This window comes from Oncorhynchus masou, chromosome 28, assembly GCF_036934945.1.
Source record: "Oncorhynchus masou masou isolate Uvic2021 chromosome 28, UVic_Omas_1.1, whole genome shotgun sequence".
In the NCBI taxonomy this organism is placed as follows: Eukaryota; Metazoa; Chordata; class Actinopteri; order Salmoniformes; family Salmonidae; genus Oncorhynchus; species Oncorhynchus masou.
In genome coordinates, this window is record NC_088239.1 from 72,713,371 (window position 1) to 72,741,173 (window position 27,803).

The following is a 27,803-nucleotide window of genomic DNA, read 5'->3' on the forward strand; positions in this document are numbered from 1 at the left end:
TTTTTCTCTTTTTTTGTTTCTGTCTCTTCAGATGGGCGGAGGACCCTCCTCCTACAGTACCCAGTTCCTGTCCCACCCGGGCCCCCAGCAGAGTGGGCCCCGTGGCCCCCCGGGGATGAGCCCCAGTGGGATGGTCCAGTCCCGGCCTGGACAGCACCCCTCAATGGGGGGCATGGGGTACCCCTCGCACCCCTCCCAGGGTCAGGGCCAGAGGATGTCCCAGCAGCACCCAGGCTACCCAGCAGGTCAACAACAGGGGCTCAAACGCCCCTACCAATCTGAGGTACACTTAGAATATACACAGAGCAAACACATGCAAGACACTAACACGTGTCAACATGAGCTTACAAACTCCCCCTGTCCCTCCCCCAGGGTTTCCCAGGGCAGCAACAGTATGGTTCAGGGGGCATGTCTCCGTACCATGGTGGCCAGCCCCTCCAGTACCCCCCGGCCCCCAGCAGCGCCCGCCCCAGTCCCCATCATACCACCCCAACCAGCGCATGCCCCCCATGGCACAGTACCAGCAAGGACCACCCAACCCGGCACAGTACTACAAGGTAAGCCGTGAGATCACACTCCTGTGTTTAGGTTAACTTGTGAAAGGGGTTAGCAGCAATGCAGCCGACCCAAGATCACACACGTCCTCCATTTAATAGGGGTTCGATATCCGCTTACGCCTTATTTGACTTCCCTTTCATCTCTCACGTTTTTGTTCACAAATAAAAGCTTTTAAAATATGAAAGGAATGGAATTCTGTTTTCCTTAATAAAAATATATGTATTTTAAAGTAAGTATTTTACATTTAATTTACATCTGTCATTTAGCAGATGCTATTATCCGGAGCGAAATACTTGAGCAATTAGGGTTAAGTGCCTTGCTCAAGGGCACCAACAGATTTTGTCACTTTCTCTGCTCAGGGTTTTGAACCAGTGACTTTTTCAGTTACTGGCCAAATGCTCTTAATCGCTACATGTTATTGACCGCTACCTCTTAGTGTCTGGTGATGCTGATCTTGTGCTGATATTTTTTCAGGTTTTATTTAACCCTTATTTTACCAGGTAAGTTGACTGAGAACAAATTCTCATTTACAGCAATGATCTGGGGAATAGTTACAGGGGAGAGGAAGGGGGATGAATGCGCCAACTGGAAGCTGGGGATGATTAGGTGGCCATGATGATATGAGGGACAGATTGGGAATTTAGCCAGGACACCTAGGATAACACCCCTACTCTTACGATAAGTGCCATGGGATCTTTAGTGATGGCTCCCTACACAGGGCAATGTCCCCAATCTCTGCCCTGGGGCATTGGGATATATATATTTTTTTAGAATAGAGTTAACCTCTTGAAACTCTGGGGGCAGTATTTCATTTTTGGATGAAAAACGTTCCCTTTTTAAACAAGATATTTTGTCACAAAAAGATGCTCGACTATGCATATAATTGATAGCTTTGGAAAGACAACACTCTGAAGTTTCCAGAACTGCAAAGATATTGTCTGTGAGTGCCCCAGAACAGGAGCTACAGGCAAAACCAAGATGAAACTGCAACCAGGAAATGAGCAGGATTTTTGAGGCTCTGTTTTTCATTGTCTCCTTATATGGCTGTGAATGCGACAGGAATGAGCCTGCCCTATCTATCGTTTCCCCAACGTGTCTGCAGCATTGTGACGTATTTGTAGGCATATCATTGGAAGATTGACCGTAAGAGACTACATTTGCCAGGTGTCCGCCCGGTGTCCTCCGTCGAAATTGGTGCGTCATTTTCAGCTGCTGGTATTTTTCCATGGGATTCTGAGACGAAAGCAGGCTTCCACGAACGGCATATCAATGAAGAGATATGTGAAAAAACACCTTGAGGATTGATTCTAAACAACGTTTGCCATGTTTCGGTCGATATTATGGAGTTAATTTGGAAAAAGTTTGACGTTTTGGTGACTGAATTTTTGGTTCGTTTCGGTAGCCAAATGTGATGTACAAATGGAGCGATTTCTCCTACACAAAGATTCTTTCAGGAAAAACTGAACATTTGCTATGTAACAGTCTCCTCATTGAAAACATCCGAAGTTCTTCAAAGGTAAATGATTTTATTTATTTGGTTTTCTGGTTTTTGTGAAAATGTTGTGCTAAATGCTACGCTAAATGCTAAGCTAGCTATCAATACTCTTACACAAATGCTTGATTTTGCTATGGTTCAAAAGCATATTTTGAAAATCTGAGATGACAGTGTTGTTAAGAAAAGGCTAAGCTTGAGAGCAGGCATATTATTTTCATTTCATTTGCGATTTTCAGAAATCGTTAACGTTGCGTTATGCTAATGAGCCTGAGGCTGTATTCACGATCCCGGATCCGGGATGGGTAGTATCAACAGGTTTAGAGTGCCTCCTACTGGCACTCCAACACAACTGATTATTGTGTGTGTGTTTAAACAGGAGCAGCAGTACAATGGGCAGCAGGGTAACATGCCACCAGGAGGCTACAACGCCTTCACACAGGCTGCTGTCAATGCGGTAAGCCACCTTGTGTGTGTGTGTGTGTGTAGTTTAGCGGTGTGGAGTAGATGGTCCTTTGCTTTGGAATGTTTGGGTCCTTTGCAAATGTAATTTATAATATAATTGTAATTTTTCGATCCAAATAAAGAACATGTGTTAGGCTGTGGCACACAGGGATTTTGTGTCAGCAATTAGATTGAGCTAAATGGTTTTTCAATGCGAGTCATACGTTGACATATGATGGACAACGGAGATGATTGTCTGTTAAAAAACAAACTCAATTGCTGTATGCTACTCATCTAAAAATAGTTGACTAGAATTGACAATTAAATAATGAATATACAATTGAATCTGTGTTCATGCATGTCTTTATAGCCGTAGTGTTATACAGTAACTGTTATACAGTAACTGATTCAGAGGGGTTGGGTTAAATGCTGAAGGCACATTTCAGTTGATTGCATTCAGTTGTACAACTGACAAGGTATCCACCTTTCACTTTATGTATTGTAGCCTTAAGATGATATCTTCTATTTAAAACTCTCCCTCAGCAGGGTGGCCGAGTGATGCCGGGGTACCCCAGTTCTCCTTTGGGGGGTAACCCAACCCCTCCCATGACTCCAGGCAGCATGCCCCCCTACCTGTCACCCGGTGGGCCTGGACCGGACACCAAGCCCCCCTACCTCCCCCAAGGCCCTGACATCAAGCCCCCCTACCTCCCCCAAGGCCCTGACATCAAACCCAACATCAACTCCCTACAGCCCCCCACTGGTGAGATACTTACTGCAGCACACTCCTTTATCATGTTATTGGACTAATGGAAATGTATTGAGAGAGGCCTGGGTCGTGTTCATTAGACACCAAACCGGGGAAAAAAACAGACTGAAATGAGAAGAGACTGCCTGGACGTGTCCAGTAAGAAATGCACATTTGTTTTCCTTTGCAAAATGTTCCTTTGTGTTCCTTAATGAACATGACCCTGGGACCAATTCATAGGTTAAATACCTGTGCACTCTCATTCCCCTCCCCCTGTTTAGGTAACCCTAGCGACGACCTGCGGCTGACCTTCCCGGTGCGCGACGGTGTGGTGCTGGAGCCGTTCCGATTGGAGCACAACCTGGCAGTCAGCAACCATGCCTTCCAGCTGCGAGACTCTGTCTACAAAACCCTCATGATGAGGTCAGAGCCCAACGCCTCTCAACCAATCACTCAGCCGTTTCTGTGACGTGATCCAGTGTTTTTTAATACCGTGTCGTTTAGAGTTTTACCACATTATTAATTAATGACACTGGTGTGTGTGCGCGAATCTTTTGACTGTTTGTGTCCTAGGCCTGACCTGGAGCTGCAGTTTAAGTGTTATCACCATGAGGACCGGCAGATGAACACTAACTGGCCCGCTTCCGTACAGGTACAATCACACTTACAGGTACAATCACACGTACAGGTACAATCACACGTACAGGTACAATCACACGTACAGGTACAATCACACGTACAATCACATGTACAGGTACAATCACACGTACAGGTACAATCACACGTACAGGTACAATCACACGTACATTCACACTTACAGATACAATCACACGTACAGGTACCCATTCAAATACACACACACACACACACACACACACACACAGAGAGAGAGCGATCAAAGCATAACAGACGTTTCCCATGATAGCAGGGTTTTTTTTCCACATACAACTGGATCTATGTGCATGTACACACATCCAAATCAGAATGGGTTAGGCTGGGATTACGCTCCCCTAAGCGCTCTCACTTATGCTTGCGTAAAGTTACAAATTCTGGCATGCGCCGAAATATCAAAGTTGTTGTGGAGTCTCAGCAGAGTTCATCTAGTGCAAGGGTGGGCAGTTCCAGTCCTCAATGGCCTGATTGGTGTCACATGTTTGCCCCAGGGAACACACCTGACTCCAATAATCACCTAATCATGATCTTCAGTTTAGAATGCCATTTGATTAATCAGCTGTGTTTGCTAGGGACGGAGAAAGTGTGACACCAATCAGGCCCTCGAGGACTGGAATTGCCCACCCCTGATCTACTAATCCAGCCTTGGTTTCTGGGTTAACAAGTTGATGAAAGACAACTGTGAATTAGCTAGCCATTTGAGCCACAGGGTAGCATACATGGTAGCATTCAGTAGGGTACAAGGTACTGAACATTGTAGATAGGAATCATCAGTTTCATTGATGTATTTCTTACTCAATATCTCTACTCTGGATGTCTGTTCTACACAACATATTTCTGTTCAAACGTTCCACAATGCTGCACCCTATACTGAAGGTGGCCCAAGGCCCATGTTCATAAATCGTCTCAGAGTAGGAGTGTTGCTCTAGGATCCGTTTGTCCTTTTAGCTCATAACGAATACGGTCATATGGACAGCGGTTACCTGATCATAGATCAGCACTCCTGCTCTGAGGCCAGTGTGACGACTGTGACTAGCGTGTTAGCCGACCCTCCATTCACCTGTCTGTCATGTAGGTTTCTGGTCCTTGCTTACAGGTGAGTGTGAACGCCACACCGCTCACCATCGAGAGGGGAGACAACAAGACGTCCCACAAGCCCCTCTACCTCAAGCAGGTGTGTCAGCCGGGACGCAACACCATCCAGATCACCGTCACCGCCTGCTGCTGCGTAAGTGGGGGGGGGGGGGAGGGGGTGCATGGGACATGTTTTGCATAGTGGGCAAAACTGTTTGCATTAATGACGTCATGGTTAGGTGGTATACTGGTTCTATAAGCATGTTTTGTTAACATCTTTATAAAATCTTTATCTGGTCAGAAAACCAAAATATGAGGTCTTAGCAACAACGTCTTGATCTTGTCATGAAAAATATTTCTTTACCTGGTTGTAACAAGACAGGTTGGGTAGAATCTGGTTTTATGATATCTTAACAACCAGTTTACAGCCAGAAAAGTACTTCACCTGGCAAATTTTGCATGCTGGATGTGCATATCTGTTGGTCTACAAGTGTTATGCAGGATCCAAATGAACCTCCCCATGTCTCTCTCTCTCCCCCATCTCTTTCTTCCCATCTCACTCTGTCTCCCTCCAGTCCCACCTGTTTGTGTTGCAGCTGGTCCACAGGCCATCAGTACGCTCAGTTCTACAAGGTTTAATGAAGAAGAGATTACTGCCCGCAGAGCACTGTGTGTCTAAGAGTGAGTGGAACACACACACACACACACTTGATTGACTGCCTGGTTGGTGCTCAGAAAGACAGACTTTGTCGCAATTCTCACCTATTTTCTGGCCTGCCTTGTCTCCTCCCCCACCCCGCCATGTCCCTCTCCTCAGTTAAGAGGAACTTCAATAGTGGGACCATCCCTGGAACCACAGGGCTGAACGGAGAGGATGGTGTGGAGCAGACAGCCATCAAAGTCTCTCTGAAATGTCCCATCACCTTCAGACGCATCCAGCTGCCCGCACGGGGACACGACTGTAGACATATCCAGGTGAGCGAGACACACGCACACTTGTGAAAACATACATACTCCCACAAGACCTTACATACTATAACTCTAAACATCCAGGTGAGAGACTAGAGACACACACACACCCTAAACGTCTGTCTCTCTCTCTGCAGTGTTTTGACCTGGAGTCGTACCTGCAGTTGAACTGTGAGAGAGGGACTTGGAGATGCCCTGTGTGCAAGTAGGTTAACACAACCATTTGATGTTTTTCCCATAGATAGACCTGTTGTTTCTTAGTTAACCTGACCGTGTCTCCACTCCACAGTAAGAGTGCTCTACTGGAGGGACTAGAAGTGGACCAGTACATGCTGGGGATTCTAATTTACATACAGAAGTAAGTGTGTGTGTGTGTGTGTGTGTGTGTGGGGGGGGGTCGTCATTCTATCCTTATGGGGACCTAAAATTCCCCAAAGTCCCCACAAGAATAGTAAAACAAGGACAATTCTCCCTCGTAGGGACATTTCCCACATCCCCATGAGGACAAATGCTAGTTTAAGCTTAGAGTTTAGGTTTAAGGGTAAGGGTCGGGTTAGGGGTGAATGGTAAGGGTCGTGTCGGGTTAGGGGTGAGTGGTAAGGGTCGTGTCGGTTTAGGGGTGAGTGGTAAGGGTCGTGTCGGTTTAGGGGTGAGTGGTAAGGGTCGTGTCGGTTTAGGGGTGAGTGGTAAGGGTCGTGTCGGTTTAGGGGTGAGTGGTAAGGGTCGTGTCGGTTTAGGGGTGAGTGGTAAGGGTCGTGTCGGTTTAGGGGTGAGTGGTAAGGGTCGTGTCGGTTTAGGGGTGAGTGGTAAGGGTCGTGTCGGTTTAGGGGTGAGTGGTAAGGGTCGTGTCGGTTTAGGGGTGAGTGGTAAGGGTCGTGTCGGTTTAGGGGTGAGTGGTAAGGGTCGTGTCGGTTTAGGGGTGAGTGGTAAGGGTCGGGTCGGTTTAGGGGTGAGTGGTAAGGGTCGGGTCGGGGGTGAGTGGTAAGGGTCGGGGGTGAGTGGTGAAGGTCGGGTCGGGGTGAGTGGTGAGGGTCGGGTCGGGGGTGAGTGGTGAGGGTCGGGGGTGAGTGGTGAGGGTCGGGTCGGGGGTGAGTGGTGTCGGGGGTGAGTGGTGTCGGGGGTGAGTGGTGTCGGGGGTGAGTGGTGTCGGGGGTGAGTGGTAAGGGTCGGGTCGGGGGTGAGTGGTAAGGGTCGGGTCGGGTGAGTGGTAAGGGTCGGGTCGGGTGAGTGGTAAGGGTCGTGTCGGGTGAGTGGTAAGGGTCGTGTCGGGTCGGGGGTGAGTGGTAAGGGTCGGGTCGGGGGTGAGTGGTAAGGGTCGGGTCGGGGGTGAGTGGTAAGGGTCGGGTCGGGGGTGAGTGGTAAGGGTGGTAAGGGGGTGAGTGGTGTCGGGGGTGAGTGGTAAGGGTCGGGTCGGGGGTGAGTGGTAAGTGGTACGGGTCGGGTTGGGGGTGAATGGTTAAGGGTGGTGTCGGGGGTGAAGGGTAAGGGTCAGGTTAGGGGTTAGGAAAAATAGGATTTTGAATGGGAATCAGTTTTAGGTCCCCACAAGGCTAGAAGAAAATAATGTGTGTATGTGTGTCTGTGTACACATCCCCTACTACAGGGGTGTTCATATCTGGGCCTGGAGGACCAGACTACTGCTGGTTTTCTGTTTTACCTGATAATGAATTACACCCACCTGGTGTCCATTTAAAAGGGAAGAATTAAAATACATCAGAAGTGGAACTAGCTTTGAGGTCTAGATCTGAATTTGCCTGTCCTATGTCCATTTTTATTTCATTAACTCAGCCAGAATGAGGTCTAAATTTAGGTGTCCTTGAAATGGGCCCTTTATCTTTCTCACCTTCTTTCTCTTCATTCACTAACCTTTCTCTCCCCCTCTTCCCTCCTCAGCTCGGACTATGAGGAGATCACCATTGATCCAGTGTGTGGCTGGAGGCCGGTGCCCATTAAACCAGACATCCACATAAAGGAGGAAGCAGACGGGCCTGTGTTGAAGCGCTGCCGGACGGTCAGCCCCAGTCACATGATGATGCCCAATGTCATGGAGATGATAGCTGCCCTGGGACCGGCCTCCTCGCCCTACCAGGGTCTACCACCTGGGGGCAGGAACACACCTGACTACAACAGCCAAGGTAGGGAGGAGACAGGCACACACATTCAGTACCAGTCAAAAGTTTACACACCTACTCATTACAGGTTTTTTTTAAGACATCAAAGCTATGAAATAACACAGGGAATCATGTAGTTACCAAAAAAGTGTTAAACAAATCAAAATATATTTAATATTTGAGATTCTTCAAATAGCCACCCTTTGCCTTGATGACAGATTTGCACACTCTTGGCATTCTCTCAACCAGCTTCATGAGGTAGTCATCTGGAATGCATTTCAATTAACAGGTGTGACTTGTTAAAAGTTAATTTGTGTAATGTATTTCCTTCTTAATGGTTTGAGCCAGTCAGTTGTGTTGTAACAAGGTAGGGGTGATATACAGAAGATAGCCCTGTTTGGTAAAATACCAAGCCCATATTATGGCAAGAACAGCTCAAATAAGCAAAGTCCATCATTACTTTAAGACATGAAGGTCAGGCAATACGGAACATTTCAAGAACTTTGAAAGTTTCTTGAAGTGCAGTCGCAAGTGCTATGATGAAACTGGCTCTCATGAGGACCGCCGACGGAAAGGAGGACGGTTACCTCTACTGCAGAGGATAAGTTCATGAGATGTAACTGAACCGAGCAATGGGCATTATACCAGTGGAAAGCTGGTCTAATGGAAATTTGATATTTTTCGTTCCAATTGCTGTCTTTTTGAGACGCAGAATATGTGAACGGATGACCGCTGCATGTGTGGTTCCCACCGTGAAGCATGGAGGAGGAGGTGTGATGCTGTGGAGGTGCTTTGCTGGTGACACTGTGATTTATTTAGAATTCAAGGCACACTTAACCAGCACAGCATTCTGCAGTGATACGCCATCCTAGCTGGTTTGTGCTTAGTGGGACTATCATTTGTTTTTCAACAGCACAATGACCCAACACACCTCCAGGCTGTGTAAGGGCTATTTGACCAAGAAGGAGAGTAATGAAGTGCTGCATCAGATGACCTGGCCTCCACAATCACCCGACCTCAACCCAATTGAGATGTTTTGGGATGAGTTGGTCAGCAGAGTGAATGAAAAGAAGCCAACAAGTGCTCCGCATATGTGGGAAGTCCTTCAAGACTGTTGGAAAAGCATTCCAGGTGAAGCTGGTTGAGAGAATGCCAAGAGTGTAAAGCTGTCATCAAGGCAAAGGGTGGCTACTTTGAAGAGTCTCAAATATAAAATATATACATTTTTGGTTACTACATGATTTCATATGTGTTATTTCATAGTTTTGATATCTTCACTTATTATTCTACAATGTAGGCAACAGTCAAAAATAAAGGCAAACCCGTGAATGAGTAGGTGTGTCCTATTTTTTGACTGGTACTGCACAGCAAATTAATTATATTGCCTCCTATTAGTTACAATTTAAATAGTTTTTTGCAACACAAGACTTCCACCTGTCTCTATCGTGTGTTGTTCATCCAGCAGGTCAAGGATACTCCAGCCAGTCAGGCTTCTCTGAGTTCCCCAACACCCCTGGAACTCCAACCCTGAGAGACTTCACCTCCCCTGGACCACCTAACATCTACCAGCAGGACCAGGTAAACACACACACACACAGATCCCCTCAGGCTACAGTGATATGGTTCCGTTGTAGATTCCATTTCAAGTCAGTCAGGCAGGGTCTGAAAGTGAATGGCCTAATGTCTGACTGGGTTAGAAAGGCAGTGAAGAAACACACACAAACACAGGGTCAAAGTACACACTGATGTTCCTACATCACAGGCTCCAATTAGGTCACTTAATGGATAACAGCGGAGCTGAACGAGATGGGTGAACATGAAAGTCCAAATGGACTCTGAAATACTTCGAAAGCATTGGCAAAAAATGTTATCCTGAAACAAGCACTTAATCTTCCAATTTATTTTCCATTATCTTTTCAGTTAATGGAATTCATTAGTTTGATTTGATACAATCGAAATGCATATAAAGTTGTTTCAGTCCAGGAAAGTGAACTATACACAAATGATGTTTATCTGTTTGGAATGTGAACCACGCAATATTCTGGGTGCCTTGTCTTAATTAGACTTCCCATTATCTTCCTTGGATTTACTAAATGATGTGCACAGGGCTCTACAGTGTGACTATTTTACTCGCATATGCGCCTAAATATTTTGCTATGTGACCTAGAATTTGTGTTTAGGAGCACCAGTGCGCCTAGAAAGATTGAAGGATTCTAGATGTAATATCTCAAATATTTTTCATTGTGTTCCTAAATTACTGTGCGCCTACATTATTCAGCTTTTGCACCCACGTGCTACTTGTAAAAATAAATGTAAAAAGGGTCAGTGTAAGTGTGACACATCCACTAGAAAAATATATTTAAGCAATATACAACGGTGCGTCTAATCCTGAATTCTCATTGGTTAAACCGCATTCCAGCTGGTTTCTATTCCACAAGTAACCACTGGCTAAATCTATGACGTTAAAATGCCTATTTAATCTGTTCCATCAGACTGCGCAATCCACTGTCTCATCAACCCAGCCAAGCAATTTATCAACTTGATCTCCCCTATAAAAATAATCTAGACATTATCTCACATTTCTTCTAGACTAATATTTAGGTTTCAACAGCTGAGATATGTATAAACCTTGCTGTCTGTGTCTCTGACATTTGCAACATTGTTTCAATATTCAAATTTGGTCTCAAACAACAGTGTCCTGGCGAGCACATTTTCAATGCCAGGTGAAATCGTGTATCATTGGCTCATTGTTATGGATGTACAGTGCATTCGGAAAGCCTTCAGACTCCTTTTAATATACAGCTTTATTCAACAACAAAAAGTATGTTAAACCATTCTCATCAATCAACACACAATACCCCATACTGACAATGCGAAAACAGTTTATTTTTTTATTTTTTTTTATTTTACAAATGTATTAAAAATAAAAACAAACCTTATTTACATAAGTATTCAGCCCCTTTGCTATGAGACTCAATTGAGTTCAGGTGTATCCTGTTTCCATTGATCATCCTTGAGATGTTTCTACAACTTGATTGGAGTCCACCCGTGGTAAATTCAATTGATTGGACAAGAAAGGCATACACCTGTCCATATAAGGTCCCACAGTTGACAGTGCATGTCAGAGCAAAAACCAAGCCATGAGGTTGAAGGAATGGGGAAGGGTACCAAAAAATGTCTGCAGCATTGAAGTTCCCCAAGAACACAGTGGCCTCCATTTTTAAATGGAAGAAGTTTGGAACCACCAAGACTCTTCCGAGAGCTGGCCGCCCGGCCAAACTGAGCAATTGGGGGAGAAAGGCCTTGGTCAGAGAGGTGACCAAGAACCCGATGGTTACTCTGACAGAGCTCCAGAGTTCCTCTGTGGAGATGGTTGTCCTTCTGAAAAGTTCTCCCATCTCTGCAGCACTCCACCAATCAGGCCTTTATGGTAGTGGCCAGACGGAAGCCACTCCTCTGTAAAAGGAACATGACAGCACGCTTGGAGTTTGCCAAAAGGCACCTAAAGGACTCTAACCATGAGAAACAAGATTCTGTGATCTGATGAAACCAAGATTGAACTCTTTGGCCTGAATGCTAAGCGTCATGCCCTTCGGCGAACCTGTCAACATTGCTACGGTGAAGCATGGGGGTGGCTGCATAATGCTGCAGGGATGTTGTTGTTTTTTTTAGCTGCAAGGACTGGGAGACTAGTCAGAATCGAGGAAAGGATGAACGAGGCAAAGTACAGAGAGATCATTGATGAAAACCTGTTCCAGAGCATGTAGGACCTCACTGGGGTGAAGGTTCACCTTCCAACAAAACAACCCTAAGCACACATCCAAGGCAATGCAGGAGTAGCTTCGGGACAAGTTTCTGAATATCCTTGAGCGGCACTGCGAGATCCTGGACTTGAACCTTATCTAACATCTCTGGAGAGACCTGAAAATAGCTGTGCAGCTATTTCAACCTGATGGAGCTTGAGAGGATCTGCAGAGAAGAATGGGGGAAACTCTCTAAATAAAGGTGTGCCAAGCTTGTGGTGTCATACCCAAGAAGACTTGAGGCTGTAATTGCTGCCAAAGGTGCTTCAACAAAGGCTGTAACGTAGCAAAATGTGTGAAAAGTCAAGGGTTCTGAATACTTTATGAATGCACTGTATCCAAACAAATGTCACTAGGAAAGAGCTTATGCAAATTCAGCTACTTTGTTGTTATACTTGCTGCACTGTTTGACGTGACTAAATTAGCCAATAGAACAAATGACCATCTGACTTGGGTAGCAACCCTAGATTTGTGTCAGGACTGTATCTCGTGGAAAGATTAAATAGTATGAATAAATTCATCAAAATATTTTTTGTTAATGAAAATGTTAATCATTATTTGAATATGTTGATAACCGGTTGTATAAAAGTGATAGTGCCCTCGAAGCTGATGTTTGCTGGATATATTGGCATGTTTTGCCTGCCCTTGACTTAGTCTCGGGCTGAACAACACCCATGCCAATATATTCTCCAAACACCGGCTTCTCAGGTATCATCACTAAAGTAAGGCCTGAGTGGGTATGCTATCTGTCCAATATACCACGGTTAAGGGCTGTTCTTTTGCACGACGCAACAGAGTGCCTTAATACAGCCCTTAGCCGTGATGTATTAGGTGCCTTAATGCTATTATAAACTGGTTACCAACATAATTAGAGCAGTGAATTTTTTATTTATTTTGTCTTACCCGTGGTATACAGTCTGATATCGGCTGTCAACCAATCAGCATTCAGGACTCAATTCCCCCAAGTTTTTTTATAATATCCTATATATTATAGTACCAGCCTGTACCGTTGACACCAGGCAGGATGGGCCATGGACTCATGCTGCTTACTCCAAATCCTGACTACCATCAGCATGATGCAACAGGAACCGGGATTTGTAGTACCAGGCAACAGCAACAAAAAATTCCACTCAATGAATTGTCCAGTGTTGGTCATTGCGTGCCCACTGGAGCCGCCACTTCTTGTTTTCAGCTGATAGGAGTGGAACCCGGTGTGGTCGTCTGCTGCAATAGCCCAACCGTGACAAAGACTATCGAGTTGTGCGTTCCGAGATGATGCTCTGCATACCACCGTTGTACTGTGCCGTCATTTGCCTGTTTGTGGCCCACTTGCACAATTCTTGCCATTCTCCTTCAACCTCTCATCAACACACTGTTTTCGCCCAAAGGACTGCCGTTGACTGGATGTTTTTTGTTTGTCGCGCTATTCTCTGAACACCCTAGACAATGTCATTTGTGAAAAGCCCAGGAGGCTGGCTGTTTCTGAGATACTGGATCTGGCGCACCTGGCACCGACAATCATACCACACTCAAAGTTGCTTAGGTCACTCGTTTTGCCCATTCGTACGTTTAATCAAACAGTGACTGAATGCCTCGATGCCTGTCTACCTGCTTTATATAGCAAGCCGTGGCCACCACGTGACTCACTGTCTAGGAGCGAACCATTTTTGTGAACGGAGTTGTATACCTAATGAACTGGCCACTGAGCTGCTTATTATTATTTTTATTATTATTGTTATTATTATAATTTTGTATGTGTGTGTGTATATGTATATATGTGTGTATATATGTGTATATATATGTATATGTATGTATATATATGTATACACATACATATACATATACATACACACACACACACACAGTGGGGAGAACAAGTATTTGATACACTGCCGATTTAGCAGGTTTTCCTACTTACAAAGCATGTAGAGGTCTGTAATTTTTATCATAGGTACACTTCAACTGTGAGAGACAGAATCTAAAACAAAAATCCAGAAAATCACACTGTATGATATTTAAGTAATTAATTTGCATTGTATTGCATGACATAAGTATTTGATACATCAGAAAAGCAGTACCTAATATTTGGTACAGAAACATTTGTTTGCAATTACAGAGATCGTACGTTTCCTGTAGTTCTTGACCAGGTTGCACACACTGCAGCAGGGATTTGGGCCCACTCCTCCATACAGACCTTCTCCAGATCCTTCAGGTTGTCAAGCTGTCATCAATATATTTTGATTTAACACTTTTTTTTTTTTTTTTGTTGGTTACTACATGAGTCCGTATGTGTTATTTTATAGTTTTGATGTCTTCACTATTATTCTACAATGTAAAAAATAAAGAGGAACCCCTTGAATGAGTAGGTATCCAAACTTTTGACTGGGACTGTATATTATGCTATATGTAATACTGCTGTTAACTTCAATGGAATGTGCCCTTATCCGATGCACACTTGTTAGGACTAAATTCTCTAATATATTATAATTGCATAGCATACTTTTAAATATGTACATATTGGACATCTTAAAGTGTGACAGGCAGTGACTAAAAGTAGCAGTAGTATGGTAATGGAGTATCTCCTGAGAATGTGTCCAATATCAGATGACTATCTCGTGCTTCCAATTACACACATCGAGTACGTCCCAAATGGCACCCTATTCCCTATAGTACACTACATATGAACAGAGCCCTACAGCCCTGGTCAATAGTAGTGAACTATATAGGGAATTGGATGCCATTTGAGATTCAACCATTGACTCTCCTTGACACAGTAGAGTAGTAGGACAGAGACACACACACACACACACACTGTCTTGCTGTGGTTCCAATGGTACAGTTGGTTAGAGAATGGTGCTTGAAACGGCAGTTAGGTGGATCCTGAGTAGGGTGAATATCCTGTGTTTGTGTTCACCGTAAGTGGCTTTGAATAAAGGCATCAGCTGATTGACCATGTTACATTAGTTTTGCCTGAAGCTACTTTGTGTGCGTGCGCACGTTTATATAAAGTGATGTATTTATCGAAGTTCTCTAAGAGTGACTGTCATGCCCTTCTGGCTTGTGTGTACAGTGAAGAGCCTTTTGACTGGGCCTGGAGGAGACAGCATTTACACACACACACACCTGCAGGCGCTCACGCCTGTCACAGACAGCTGCTCAGCTGTCCAAGAAAGTATTTTAGAGAGGGCACAAAGCATCCACCATTCCTCCTCTTCACTTCTCTCTCTCTCTTGTCACACACACAGACTGTGGAGAAAAAGTTGTGAAGGATTCATTCGCACCTGCCCTGAACATAACCTCCAAATAACATCATATAATGTGAAACTTGATGTTCTCTTTCTCCCTTCCTATCCCTCTCTTCCCCTTCTCTTTCGCTCTCCATCAGATGTCCCACTCTGGCCGTATGGACCCTTCCCATAATGCCCTGCAGCAGCAACAGCAGCAGCAGCACCAGCAGGGTGTCCATGGTAACCAGAGTATCGGAGGCGGTGTTGGCGGACAGATGCAGCAGCGGAACTCCAATACCCAGAATGCCCGGCTGCAGACGGAGGGTTCGTTCGGCCTGGGTGGAGCGGGAGGAGGAGAGGGAGCGGATCACACCCTGGACGTAAGTCTCTACCTTAGCCCTGTCACACCCATATGGAAATGGTGTCCGATACCGATAACTGATATTTTCTAGACACAATGATAGCCGATACAGATATGGCAAAAACAAGTTTTCTCCTTGTGAGATTGGGCAACCGCTGCGATAGAAAACATCCACTTTGCAAATCTGTAAGGTACACATTGGTTTGAAAATGCAACACCAATGAGGAAGTGGTTATGATTCATGCAGGTTTAAGTTAAGTGTGTACATGTGATGCATGCGATGCCATTACCAAGTCCTATATTGGGCATACATCCTAAGTGATATTGCTGGTGGGACATTGGATCTGGGCCCATGTGGGTGGTTTTATACTAACCCCCACCCTCCCTCTTTCACTGGGGACGGGGTGAACCGGTTGCAGGGGAGGAACTTCCACAGATCATTCTACTTCGACAACCGTAAGACAACCATAAGACAACCGTTAGACAACCGTAAGGCAACCACACAGAAAGCCAGCTAGCTGCTCGTTCAGCGATACTGTAGATTGAGTTATATTGGGCATGTCGAACTGAAGCTATCTGAAGCTACCTTCACTCTTGGAAAGAGCTTGTTTTTTGCCACATCCATGTGCCACAAACAAACCTTTCTCTCTCTCTTTCTCTCTCTACCCCTTTCTCTCTGCTTTTTCAAAATCCATTTATTTTAATTCAAGACGCTTTATTGGCATGAAAAGCGAAGGAAAACGTTAAAGCAACAATAACAACAACACTTTCTCTCCCTTCTCTTTCTCTTTGTTCCCCCTCTCCAGCTTCTCCCTGAGCTGACCAATCCAGATGAGCTGTTGTCCTACCTAGGTCCTCCAGATCTACCTAGCAACAGCAACGATGACCTGCTCTCTCTGTTCGAGAACAACTGAAGACTCACTTTCTTCCTCGTTTAGGGACAGCTTCATCCTATTGAGAGTGGGGAGGGGACGGGACAGAGAGGGATTCATGTTTTTATACCCCATGCCTGCCCATCCCTACCCTCTGTGGACCAGACCAACAGGAAGGTGCAGAGGGTAGTGAGAGACAGACATGACTTTCTCTGTCTGGAAACTCTGTCAAGACTGTAGTGTTTTTAGACTCATTATAAAGCATCCCTTTGCACTCTGGATCCATCAAATAAAAAATAAAAAAAGAATAATCCAGTGAAAAATGGGACTGCCTGCACTGGCCAGCCACTATAACTGTAATGTTCTTAAAAAATCACAAGCCGAAGGATTTTCAACTTTTTAAAGGACCTTTTTAGAAACCAGAAAAATTAAGTGTTATGTTGACTTTCCATTGTGTATTTATGATTGTGGAACTTGTCAATAAACGAGAAACAGACAGTGGATCTCTGACATGACATTACATTACTTAGTGTCATAAATAAAACTAAGAGTTGTTGTTGTTCATTCTAAATGGGAGTTATGAATGCTGAAATGAAGATATGTAGTGTTTACACCAGGGCCCAGTTTCCCAAAAGCATCGAATGCTAAATTAATCGTTAATCGTCATAGGAGGATAGTTAAATTTATTGAGCTTTTTCCCAAAACCATCGTTATTAACATTGCACTTAAACGCTCACAGGCCCGATTTATCACCTGCCTCCGACCGCTAGTAGAACAGCTAAGTGCTTAGAATCTTTTACCCTCCCGCGTCACTTCATTACACCGATCTCGCTAATCATAGAATCACATGGTTTATCCATCTCTATGACTGCCGAAAACTTCAGTACAAAGTTGAATACTAAAACTAAGTTGCCAATGTCTTTGCAATTGATACATACAAGCAACTTATGAAAATGTTTCAAATAAAACCGAGATGACTATTCAAATAAAAAGTAGGCTATAGACCTATTATAGTCATATTGAAAAATATTTGATGTTCAATCGAGTTCTATTTTGCTACTTTTAGGCTAGGCTACTGTCTGTAATTAGTCAATATAGTTCATGTGTAGCCTAACGTGCTTAATGATGTGCCAAATAGAATAAGCTGCGTCCATATTTGCAGCAGTAGGCGGTAATATTTCTCTAGGAGCTTATCCATCGTCATTATTGTGAAATAATTCGAATGTTAAGGTAAGACCATTGATGGAGAAAGCTGATCTGAGAGCAGCGCTCCCGTTCTTTCGATCCTATCGGTATCGACAAGTGCTCCAATGATTCATTTAGCGACCGTTGTGTTTTGGGAAATGTGCATAATTTAACGCCTGGAACAGACCAACATTGCCGTTGCATCAACGCTGCATAATACATTCTGCAGTCCAACTTTTTACGAGTCCAATGCTCTAACCACTAGGCTACCCTGCCGCCCCATATGAGCAACAAAAGTTCAACATTCATCTTTTGCTACTGTTTGTTAAGTCTATGCATACAATTTGATGCCCATGTTGGATAAATCCAATGTATGCACAACAGAACAAACGCGCTGCAGCATTCCATTGTAAATGAATGTACTTCTGGTGTACCAAAATGCAATGAAGCAGTTGGTCTGCTCCAGGCATAAAACCATTAAGCCAAGTTCCATCAGGAAACTGGGCCCTGGGTAATGCCAACAGTACACACCTTAATGTCTCTATACAGATGAGGTCATACAAAGCCAGCACACAAAAGGAGATGGGAGGGATTTTTGAGACAGAGAGGTGTCTCATATCAGGCCAGTTGGTAAATAAGGAAACTACTAGAGGTTTGAATTGTTTGTTTTTTCCCTGAGAGGAGGAGTCAGAAGCCAGACATGGGGAACTCACCTTCACTCGCACCCTATCTGTCTCCGGCACTCCTCCCTTCTCACTCTGTCTCTCTTTGATAACTATACTGCAGAGACATTTAAACATGCACAAATATACACACACTTTCAAGACCATGAGAATGGATCGAAGCATCCCCAGTGAACTCCTGTGAATTGATGGAGAGAGGACAGGTGGACAAATTACGCTCACCATGTGTTTCCCATATGTCAAGGAGTGAATGTGTATTCTCCCTCCAATTCTTCCTCCCTCTCTATTCCTCTCCAGTCCAGTAACACACTTTTAAAACAGCCTATTTCCAAGGTTTAAACAGCCTTTATGCTTCCTCTCTCTGGGTCCTTAGCCTGAGGGGACTATCTGTCTGTTCCCACCCCTCTGAGGTTGTCATTGGTTTGTAGGCCTAACTGTTTAGAGCACCAGATGTTGGATGTGCAATGTTTAGTTTAAGAACATCTGTATCCAATTCATTTTTTTAATAATCATGATAATATTGTTGTTATTAGAGTAATTAAAGTGTTGGTGAAGCTGTGCACATCTGTCCTATATGTGTTTAAACTAACCGAGGCTATGAGTTAGGAAATGTGTCATTCATAATGTCAGAAGACATATGGGAGCCTGTATTCACACATTTTCCAATCATAATGAGTAAAATGATATGGATTATATGGACCAGATCCTAGATAAGCATTCCTACCCTGAGATGCTTTGTGAATATGGGCCATGGTTACTATATGAGACATGAACAGCACATGCTATGTAAGAATTTTTTATGGTTTATTATTCTCTAGATGATGATGCTTAGAGGCTAATGTCAGTTAATAATACAGTTAATGAAATGTTGAATTGTCCTATTTAACTGCACACCAGTTTTTCTAAAGATGATTTCCATATTTTCCATCCGTTTTCTAAGTAAAAAATGACACTTCTGAATGATCAAGTTTCCCTAGTTTTCTATTTACTGTATTCGGTCCCCCTAGCTGGTGTAGCAGGGTAGGCTACAGGAAAGAACACCCTGATGTCATTCCATGTTCAGCAGAACTCAGGCTCGAGTCAGCAACCCGATACAATCGATTCATCCGCAACATTTCAGGCGTGGCCCCCAACGCATGCTGTGGCATCACGCAGGCACACACACACAGCACTTTTTCAAATATGACAATAGGAAGATTATTCACACTGCAACATAAAAGCTTTGTATTTTATTACAATCATTCGTGATGATGTCGCATACATTCCGTGAGCGCTTTGTCCAGCGGTGATCGAGAGAAACAGGCCATTCCCGAACCGCTGCACCATACAGATCCATTGATAACTCACATTTATATTTGAGCCATAATGGCGATTATACTCGGCGGGAGACGCCCTGGAATCCACCAACGCGCCACCACCAGAACACACCCACATTTCCCCTGGCAGCGCATTGGGCAGAATGCGAGATCGTCATATGTATGAATCACAATGGGCCAATCGAGATGTAAATCACTAGTCCGTCCCCTAAACCTTGCTGATCAAACGGGTGTGCAGGGGAAGTGACCATTGTTCTAATTTATTCACCCGCAAGACCTTTAATTGGTTAAATCCGATGTCACTCTGCAGCCCCAGTCTTCTTATTGGTTCTCATTGCCTCCGGGGGCTTCCCTTGGTGCGCATATATATCTCGTATAAACGGCAGCATTTCCGTTCCGATTCAGCTGCGGCACCGTCCTGTATCTACTGTCTGCACTCGTGTAGTTTCACAAAAAAATAAAGTTTAATCCCAATCATGCCTAACCCCAGAGTTTACTTCGACATCACTATCGGCGATACCCCCGCCGGAAGGATTGAAATGGAGGTAAGGAGTAAAGCAGATCGGCTTTTTGGACTCAATTAACTTTCTGCTCAACTGAACTTTTAAAATAATTATTAATTTCTCGTTCGGTTTATTTTAACTCGCTGCCAGGTAGGTGACTGCGCCCGGGATGCTGTCAGACGTGGTCCACGTGCTCTAACATGTTAGCTACCTTACGAATAATTCAACTTCATTGAAAGCTTAACTCTTCTCGTACGAACACTAACTTACCTCGCTTGATTTGCCTACATTTTAAGCTGTCAATTGATTGTGGTTATTTGCTGTTAGCGTTGACTGGCCTTTAACGCGTTATGTGTTGCATTTTCATACCGGTACTCTTAACTAAATCGCATTTCTTTCGGAGGCAGAGTTTGAAAAACTTGCCATGGTGGTGTAAAATATGTCCATCACTTTCGTTAATTTAGTCAGTTTGCCACAGTCTTAGCCATGTGAACATAATGTTGTAATTACGTTGATTCGATTATCATAACTAGCTAGGTAATGTGCTGTAGCTAGCTAGTCACCGCACATGCAATTTTAGCCGGTCGCCATTTTCAGCATCCCCTTTTCGTCGCGCCAGATGCCATTTTGAAAAAGGAGGGGATGCAGGTTTGGAAGGGAACAACGTACCAAAAAGCATTCACCGCAGTCCATGCTTTGATTACGTACAATCTTTCAAATTTGAATACATTTAGATTGATTCATCTGAATTATATTAATGCTGTCTACCAGCCATATTTGCAATGGCCCAAGGAGTGTGGCCACTGCGCCCTCAGTATAACCGCAGCAATCAGTATTAATCGTTAAGTAAGCTGTATTTTGCTAAATGCCAGAAATGTTCAGTAATCTAGCAATGTGGTAAAATACCGCTGCTATTGTCATTGCGACTGTTCAATAATTGTGTTCCATTCAAACAAGGCCCTGGTTCAAGGCCCGTGCATATCCCAAGTGCCTAGTCCCCATTAATTTCACTGAGATTTCGTTTTACGTTACAATTTATGACATGAAATCTACAGATTTCGTTGACTGAAGTTGTAGGTGCAGCGTTGGCACCAGATTGCACGCATGTACCGGTTGTTGCCCCTTCCAGGAGCACGTGGACATGAAGACACGCTTGTCCACCCGCAAGGCCTCAGCGAAATCCAGGAGAATAAAATGCAATTCCTACTTTATCAGATTCAACATTACCTTCCAAACGGCAAAAGTGACTAGTGGCGATTATTGTAGCGCTGACTTCTGCGTTTTGTACAATTTGATCTCCCAACCTTTGTCATCCTGTGGGAGGGAGCACGTGTCCATGTAGCGGACTCCATTGTTTGACGCAGAGGCCATGCCGACGCCAGCAACAGGCATCGCCTGTTGGTGCTTGCTAAACTAAAAAGTTGGCCAGAAAGCCCGGTAGAGCTCAGTCAATAAGATTCGGGATAATTTGGCTATGGGACACATCTGCCCTTAGATAAGCCTTCATGGTGTTTGGCCACTTTGTCCTACAGCATTGGTCAGCTCTAGCGGTGGAGTGGGTTGGCCTTATCACAGTCAATGGTCTATGATAGATTCATTAAAATAAACATTTGCACTTTGGTCCTATTGTAAGATTGGACAAGGTCAGCAGTGGGATTAGGTTGTAAAAGTCGAGCATTGGAAATAGGTGGGGTTTAGCCATTGACTTTGTGGCTGTGTTAACTGGTGACTTCCCTTTTCTGCATTGAACTTGTTCCTGAGTGGAAAAGTACTGGCTCCAGATGTGGGTGTGTCTGGGGCTAGGAGGGAGGAGAGCTGCTGTGTAGGCTGGCGCATGGTATTCCATGCAGAGGCCCTCCCAGAGGCCCTCCCAGCACTGTAGCTGCCCATTGGCAGTAAAGGCATGTTGTGAAGGGGCCTGTATGTTGCTGTTATCACTTCAGATGTTGACACTTGTCAGGAATATAATATAGATGTCTAGTTGCCAGTTACACTGTCTTCCCTCCTAATGCATTCAAAATGTGTTAACTGGCCCTAGTTTTGTGCCATAAGGAAAATTATAATTTAAACTTTTACTGTGTGGTTAGCTGATAGTGTATTGTGAGCAGTTGTATTGTATAAGGCAATATGAGATGGTGCGCACTGCTCTGATTCTGACATCATTGCCTGAAGATGTTTGCTAGTCTGTTGCAGTGGCCTGTCACATGATAGGTTGGAAATGAACATCTTCTGTAGCTTCACCTTGGCGTAACACCAGTCTTGTTCTCACATGGGAGTTCTGGTGATCTTAACAGAGTGAATCTAGAACACGACACCTTGAACCAAAGGTCTTGCCCATGTCTGCCTTGGTTCCTGTAGTCAATGCTTTAAGTCTTCCCTTCCAGCCCTGCCTTGCCCTCATGTTCAGTGTCAAAGGCTTTCTCTGCATGCTGTTTTTGCTCCTCATTGATTGTATGCTAATGTAGGGCCATCTTTTCTTGCAGCTTTTTGCAGATGTTGTCCCCAAGACTGCAGGTAAGATGGCTACAATGATGGCAATTTCTTGAATAATTCACACATTCTCTGCAAATGATGTTTCTCACGATGGTCTTCCAAGCCTTGTGGTGGTGACGACACTGCCTAATGGCAACAACTGATGCAGTCATCTTCCCAATGCTCCTCAGCCCCTCTGTCATGCCCCCGCCCAGATATACAATGAACTGCTGATGCATGTAAATTCAAAAGGGCAGGTCTGCTTCCGATAAGTAAGCAGGCGCATTGTGGCTCGCTGTGCTGTGAATGGGTTTACTCGGCAGTGGGGCCCCCGCCTATTGTTAGTCCTCGTGGCCTGGTTGACAGCCTGTGAATTAGGCCCTGCAGAGATGGCCTATTTGCTGTCTCTGCAATAGACTGGGGTTGTGATGCACACGTGGTTAGCTAGTGACCATATTCTAGTGATGTCAAACATATGGGCCAATCTGTTTGACTCAATGATTCTACCTTTCAGTAATTAATGGAGATGCAATGCTTTATCACCCAAAAAAGCATTGACCTCTACATCAAATCTGTTTCAAAGATATAATGAAGTGTACTTGAAACCAACCTTTTCAGTTTGTGATATTTCAATAATCAGAACCCCTGCATTTTGACTTGATGCAGCCTTTATGCTTTTAAGCTGCTATGCAGTCACTGATCGTGACGTTGCCTGTTTACCCCCAGAGAACTTCCGTGTCCTGTGCACTGGGGACAAGGGGTTTGGATACAAGGGCTCCAGCTTCCATCGCATCATCCCCGGTTTCATGTGCCAGGTGAGCGGGGGGGGTATGACCTGAACCTAGATCAACGTGTATATTCCGAGACGCTTTCTGAATACAGGCTCTGATCATAGCCGACAGCTGCAATAAGGCACAGTGCTGGACTCCCCACCCACCTTTAATTGACTGATTTACACAGGTTCTCTGCAGCTGGTGTTTTTCTCATGATGGTCTTCCAAACCTTGTGGTTATGACGATGGTGCCAAATGGCAACACTGATGCAGTTCCAACACTCCAAATGTTTTCCAGAAAACAGGATCCTTTCCAGTAGCATGATTTTAAAAAAGCCAGTTATACAAATAAAATTACCATGACCTCACTGACTGTCCTGATTGCTTAGCCTACATACAAGATTATGTAGGCTAGGCAATGTTTATGTTATGATTTACTTTTCTTGTGCAAAATTGTGTTTGACTGCGTTATTGGGGAAGGGCTTGAGTGAGCCTGTTTCATGACATGTGACAATGTTAATTTCTTTCCTTACCTTCAGGGCGGAGACTTCACCAACCACAATGGAACTGGGGGCAAGTCCATCTACGGCAATAAGTTTGCTGATGAGAACTTCAACCTGAAGCACACAGGCATGGGCTGTCTGTCCATGGCCAACGCTGGCCCTAACACCAACGGGTCCCAGTTCTTTATCTGCACTGCTAACACTGACTGGTGAGGCATGCGGACACGCAGTAGAAATTTAATGCACCTTTACATTCTGCAAGTGATGTTTCTCACGATGGTCTTCCAAGCCTTGTGGTTGTGACGACACTGCCTAATGGCAACAACTGATGCAGTCCAACCTTCCAACACTCCTCAGCCCCTTCAATGGTGCCTCTGATACATGCGTGCACTACTCGTGCTGTCTAAACGGGCAGATTGGTTCTGATTTTTTTTAATCACTTGTTTTGATCAGATCTGAAAGGAATGGGTCAAAAGACCAATTGGTAGAAAGTTGAGAATTGGGCTGCCTGTGTATACAGCCTAATGCTCTGAAGTGACTGACAAACACCAACAATCAAACTGACTGGCAAGATGCGTCCTCCACACTGGCAGCACACTAGTGTCCTTCAGGGAAGTGCACCACAGGCCTGAATGTTTTCACCAAGCAATAGGGCTGTTATTGGAGTTCTATAGTGGTGTGACCAGTGATTATGGATGAAGACTAAAATGTTTATACTAAATGTATTTTCAGGATGTTATAGTTGACACATTAGCCCTGGTCCTGCTGTAGTTCCCACTGCTAGGGTAACATGCCAGGGAGAAGGGCAAGAGAATGTCTATTTTGAGTTGTTGTACATTTACCTTTGTCAGGCAATTGTTACCCCAAAGTCCATATTTGTCACAGCCCTATGGCTACAAACATTCTATTTTGTTTGCCTTAAACCTCAGGAATCCTGTCTGCTAGTTCAGGAAGAACACTGCCATACCCCCTCAGCATTGGTACCCACTGACTCTTACCTCTTTCCCTCTGTAGGCTGAACGGCAAGCATGTTGTGTTTGGCAAGGTGGTCGAGGGCCTCAACATCATCGCTAGCATGGAGAAAAAGGGTTCCAGCAGCGGCAAGTGTTCCGCCAAGGTCGCCATCGCTGACTGCGGAGAGCTCTGAGCGTTCCTCCCACCCCTCCTTCACACCATCCCTTCACCCAGCTTTGAGCCTTTCCTCCCTTGTTCCCTCCATGCAGCTCTAAGCATCAACCTCTCCTTACTTCCCCTTGATCTCTCCCCCTCCCCAGAATCAAAAATATTCCCTAATATTGAGATTAGTTTTTTTTACCATTCCTCTCCCTTAGGGAACGGTTTGTCCTGTGTCTGAACTTGTTTCATTTGTGGCTTGCCTTTATTTTGCATTTTGAATTGTCCCATGTGGACCACTTTTGTTTAACAAAATCAGAATAAAGTGGCAAAAGACTCCTTAACTGACTGCATACGAGTGGATGTGTGAATTTGAAGGGTTTGGTATTTGGCACTACATACAAGTGGTCAGTATTTGCTGTGGTAGTGGGTTTCTTTTTGGTAATGTGATTTAAGTTATTCAACAACCAGCTCAAAGTATGTTACTCTTGTATGCTTCCCTTTCTGGGAGTTCATTACCCACTTAATATCCTACAAATTCTGAAATGGTTCTTTCAAACAATATCATTAACAGTAACCGGGGTATGGCTCCCCTCATGTAAGTTTCCGTCCCTGGCCCACCTGATTAGGTGACCTGGATTGAGCCAATGTCAAGTCATGCTCTACCAATACAGCACACTTGTTTCAGTTAACAACTTCTTTGCTCTTTTACTCACCCTGGAGACTTAGTTGGACATGTACCTTTGTCTAGAGGACATACACAAACCTGTAGGCAAAATTGTTTCATGCATTTTGCTTTCATGCAATTCACACCTTTCACCACCGGGGGTGAGCCGAGTCTTAATATTTAGTGCTATGCTTTAAAGGTCCAATGCAGCTCTTTGCTACTCATTTACAATGAAGTACATACTGTCATTTGTTTTCAATGTGAATGGTTAACAGAGCTTAGCAAGATTGAATTTATCAAGTAAGGATTTTGTGAGGACGGTCAGTGGGGAGGGGAACAACCTGTTATTGGAAAGTTTGGACTTGATCGACATTTCCTCCTGGTGCCAAATGGACTGTTTCAGTCTACAAAAGGCTCGTACACTAAATGGGTGTTATTGCCATTTTCAGGGTGGAAATGGAACAAGTCATGCTTTTGACTGGGCTGGAAATGTGAGTTATCTAGAACGGTAAGCACATGGTTACCCTCACAAACCCCTGCAGCTTTTCCACTTCACTGACAGTCTTGAGTAGTTGACAATGTGAAGCTTGATTACAAGCCCATGCTGAGATATTTCTCAGTTCTGTTTTTAATACTGTTATTTGGTTTAAAATCACAGGTGTTGTGCAGCATGTCCTTTACAACAGACACTGAAGGGCAGCCTGTTACTGTCGGCCAGGTAACACGACACTCAGTGTCTTGACCCATATACCTGTTGTGACTTAATTTTATGGTTGGTTATGACACTTAAGTGTCAAACCCAACGTTCCATTTTTTACCACCAAAGAAGTTTCCTTTTGAAGCGAGTTTCTTAAATCGTTTAATGCTTTCGTCTTGTATATATTTGAAATAACGCGTTGACAGTGTATTTTCTAGTTATGTCCTTTCAGTGCTACTACTTGGACTAAGAAAATACTATTGACACATCAAGCATTATGCCCATATTCATACAAGCCAGTCACATATGCCCTTATGTCAGTAAGAGGGTGGCTTGTCCATTTGTCCCAGTCATCAGCAAGAGTGTATTGGGGTAGGTGCGTGGCAGACATCAATGTGTGCGCAATTACAATGGTAATGTAATACATTTCATATAACAATGTTGACACGTAGCCTGTGGTGTAATGGAATGTTTTGACACTTGGTGGTTCCAGAAAGTATTGGGACCTTTTTGACTTTTTCCATATATACGTTCTATCCGTATCCTACAATTGATTCAATAGTTTACACACAATGCCCCATAATGACAAGGCAAAGAGCTTTTTAGAAATTGTTGCTAACTGAAATAACACATTAACATTAGTATTCAGACTCGTTACGCAGTACTTTGTTGAAGCACGTTTGGTGGCGATTACAGCATCGAGTCTTGCATATTGTGCTACAAGCTTGGCACACCTGTATTTGGGAAGTTTCTCCTATTCTTCTCTACAGATTCTTTCAAGCTCTCATGTTGGATGGGGAGTGTTGCTGCACAGCTATTTTCAGGTCTCCGGAGATGTTTGATCGGGTTCAAATCCGGGCTCTGGCTGGGCTACTCGAAGACATTCAGAGACTTGTCCCGAATCCACTCGTGTTGTTTTGGCTGTGTGCTTAGGGTCATTTTCCTGTTGGAAGTTGAACCTTTACCCCAGTCTGAGAGCTCTGGAGCAGGATTTCATCAAGGATCTCTGTACTTTGCTCCATTCATCTTTGCCTCGATCCTGATAAGTCTGTCCCTTTTGCTGAAACACATCCCCACAGCATGAAACAGCCACCACCATGCTTCACCGTAGGGATGGTGCCAGGTTTTCTCCAGATGTGGCGCTTGGCATTCAGGCCAAATAGTTAAATCTTGGATTTCATCAGACCAGAAAATCTTGTGTAGGTGCCTATTGGCAAACTCCAAGGGGGCTTTCATGTGACTTACTGAGGAGTGATTCCGTCTTGCCACTCTACCATAAAGGCCTGATTGGTGGAGTGCTGCAGAAATGGTTGTCATTCTGGAAGGTTCTCCCATCTCCACAGAGGAGCTCTGAGTGACCATCAGCTGTTCCAAGCGTTTTCTATTTAAGAATGAGGGAGGCCACTGTTATTGGGGTCCTTCAATGCTGCACATTTTGATGCCCTTCCCCAGATCTGTGCCTCAACACAATCCTCTCGGAGCTCTACGGACAATTCCTTTGACCTCATTGCTTAGATTTTGCTCTGACATGCACTGTCAACTGTGGGACCATGTATAGACA

General features: G+C 44.4%; 3 protein-coding genes and 3 non-coding genes across 6 annotated transcripts in view; 5 read left to right on the forward strand and 1 right to left on the reverse strand.

Moving 5' to 3' along the window:
• The window catches only part of zmiz2 (zinc finger, MIZ-type containing 2), a 35,120-nt gene extending 18,288 nt beyond the window's left edge, over positions 1-16,832 (forward strand). Inside the window, 16 exon segments of the mRNA XM_064943193.1 lie at positions 32-283; positions 373-442; positions 445-557; positions 2,430-2,507; positions 3,041-3,257; positions 3,524-3,665; positions 3,816-3,912; positions 4,990-5,142; positions 5,564-5,669; positions 5,806-5,963; positions 6,095-6,162; positions 6,247-6,315; positions 7,851-8,092; positions 9,531-9,646; positions 15,257-15,478; positions 16,266-16,832. Coding sequence (XP_064799265.1) covers positions 32-283; positions 373-442; positions 445-557; positions 2,430-2,507; positions 3,041-3,257; positions 3,524-3,665; positions 3,816-3,912; positions 4,990-5,142; positions 5,564-5,669; positions 5,806-5,963; positions 6,095-6,162; positions 6,247-6,315; positions 7,851-8,092; positions 9,531-9,646; positions 15,257-15,478; positions 16,266-16,373 — 2,211 coding nt within the window. The 3' untranslated portion in view covers positions 16,374-16,832.
• The window catches only part of polm (polymerase (DNA directed), mu), a 392,822-nt gene that overhangs the window by 244,887 nt on the left and 120,132 nt on the right, over positions 1-27,803 (reverse strand). The gene's annotated exons all lie outside the window — the stretch shown is intronic.
• ppiab (peptidylprolyl isomerase Ab (cyclophilin A)) lies at positions 19,884-25,222 on the forward strand. Its single transcript, XM_064943194.1, has 5 exons — positions 19,884-20,060; positions 22,502-22,532; positions 23,217-23,305; positions 23,802-23,974; positions 24,780-25,222. Exons 1-5 carry the CDS (start codon positions 19,992-19,994, stop codon positions 24,910-24,912), a joined length of 495 nt encoding a protein of 164 aa, XP_064799266.1. The 5' UTR covers positions 19,884-19,991; the 3' UTR covers positions 24,913-25,222.
• On the forward strand, positions 22,582-22,663 carry LOC135518681 (small nucleolar RNA SNORD35). The gene has a single exon (XR_010452218.1). It is a non-coding gene; the product is annotated as a small nucleolar RNA SNORD35 (small nucleolar RNA).
• On the forward strand, positions 23,457-23,539 carry LOC135518684 (small nucleolar RNA SNORD35). The gene has a single exon (XR_010452220.1). It is a non-coding gene; the product is annotated as a small nucleolar RNA SNORD35 (small nucleolar RNA).
• On the forward strand, positions 24,022-24,103 carry LOC135518682 (small nucleolar RNA SNORD35). The gene has a single exon (XR_010452219.1). It is a non-coding gene; the product is annotated as a small nucleolar RNA SNORD35 (small nucleolar RNA).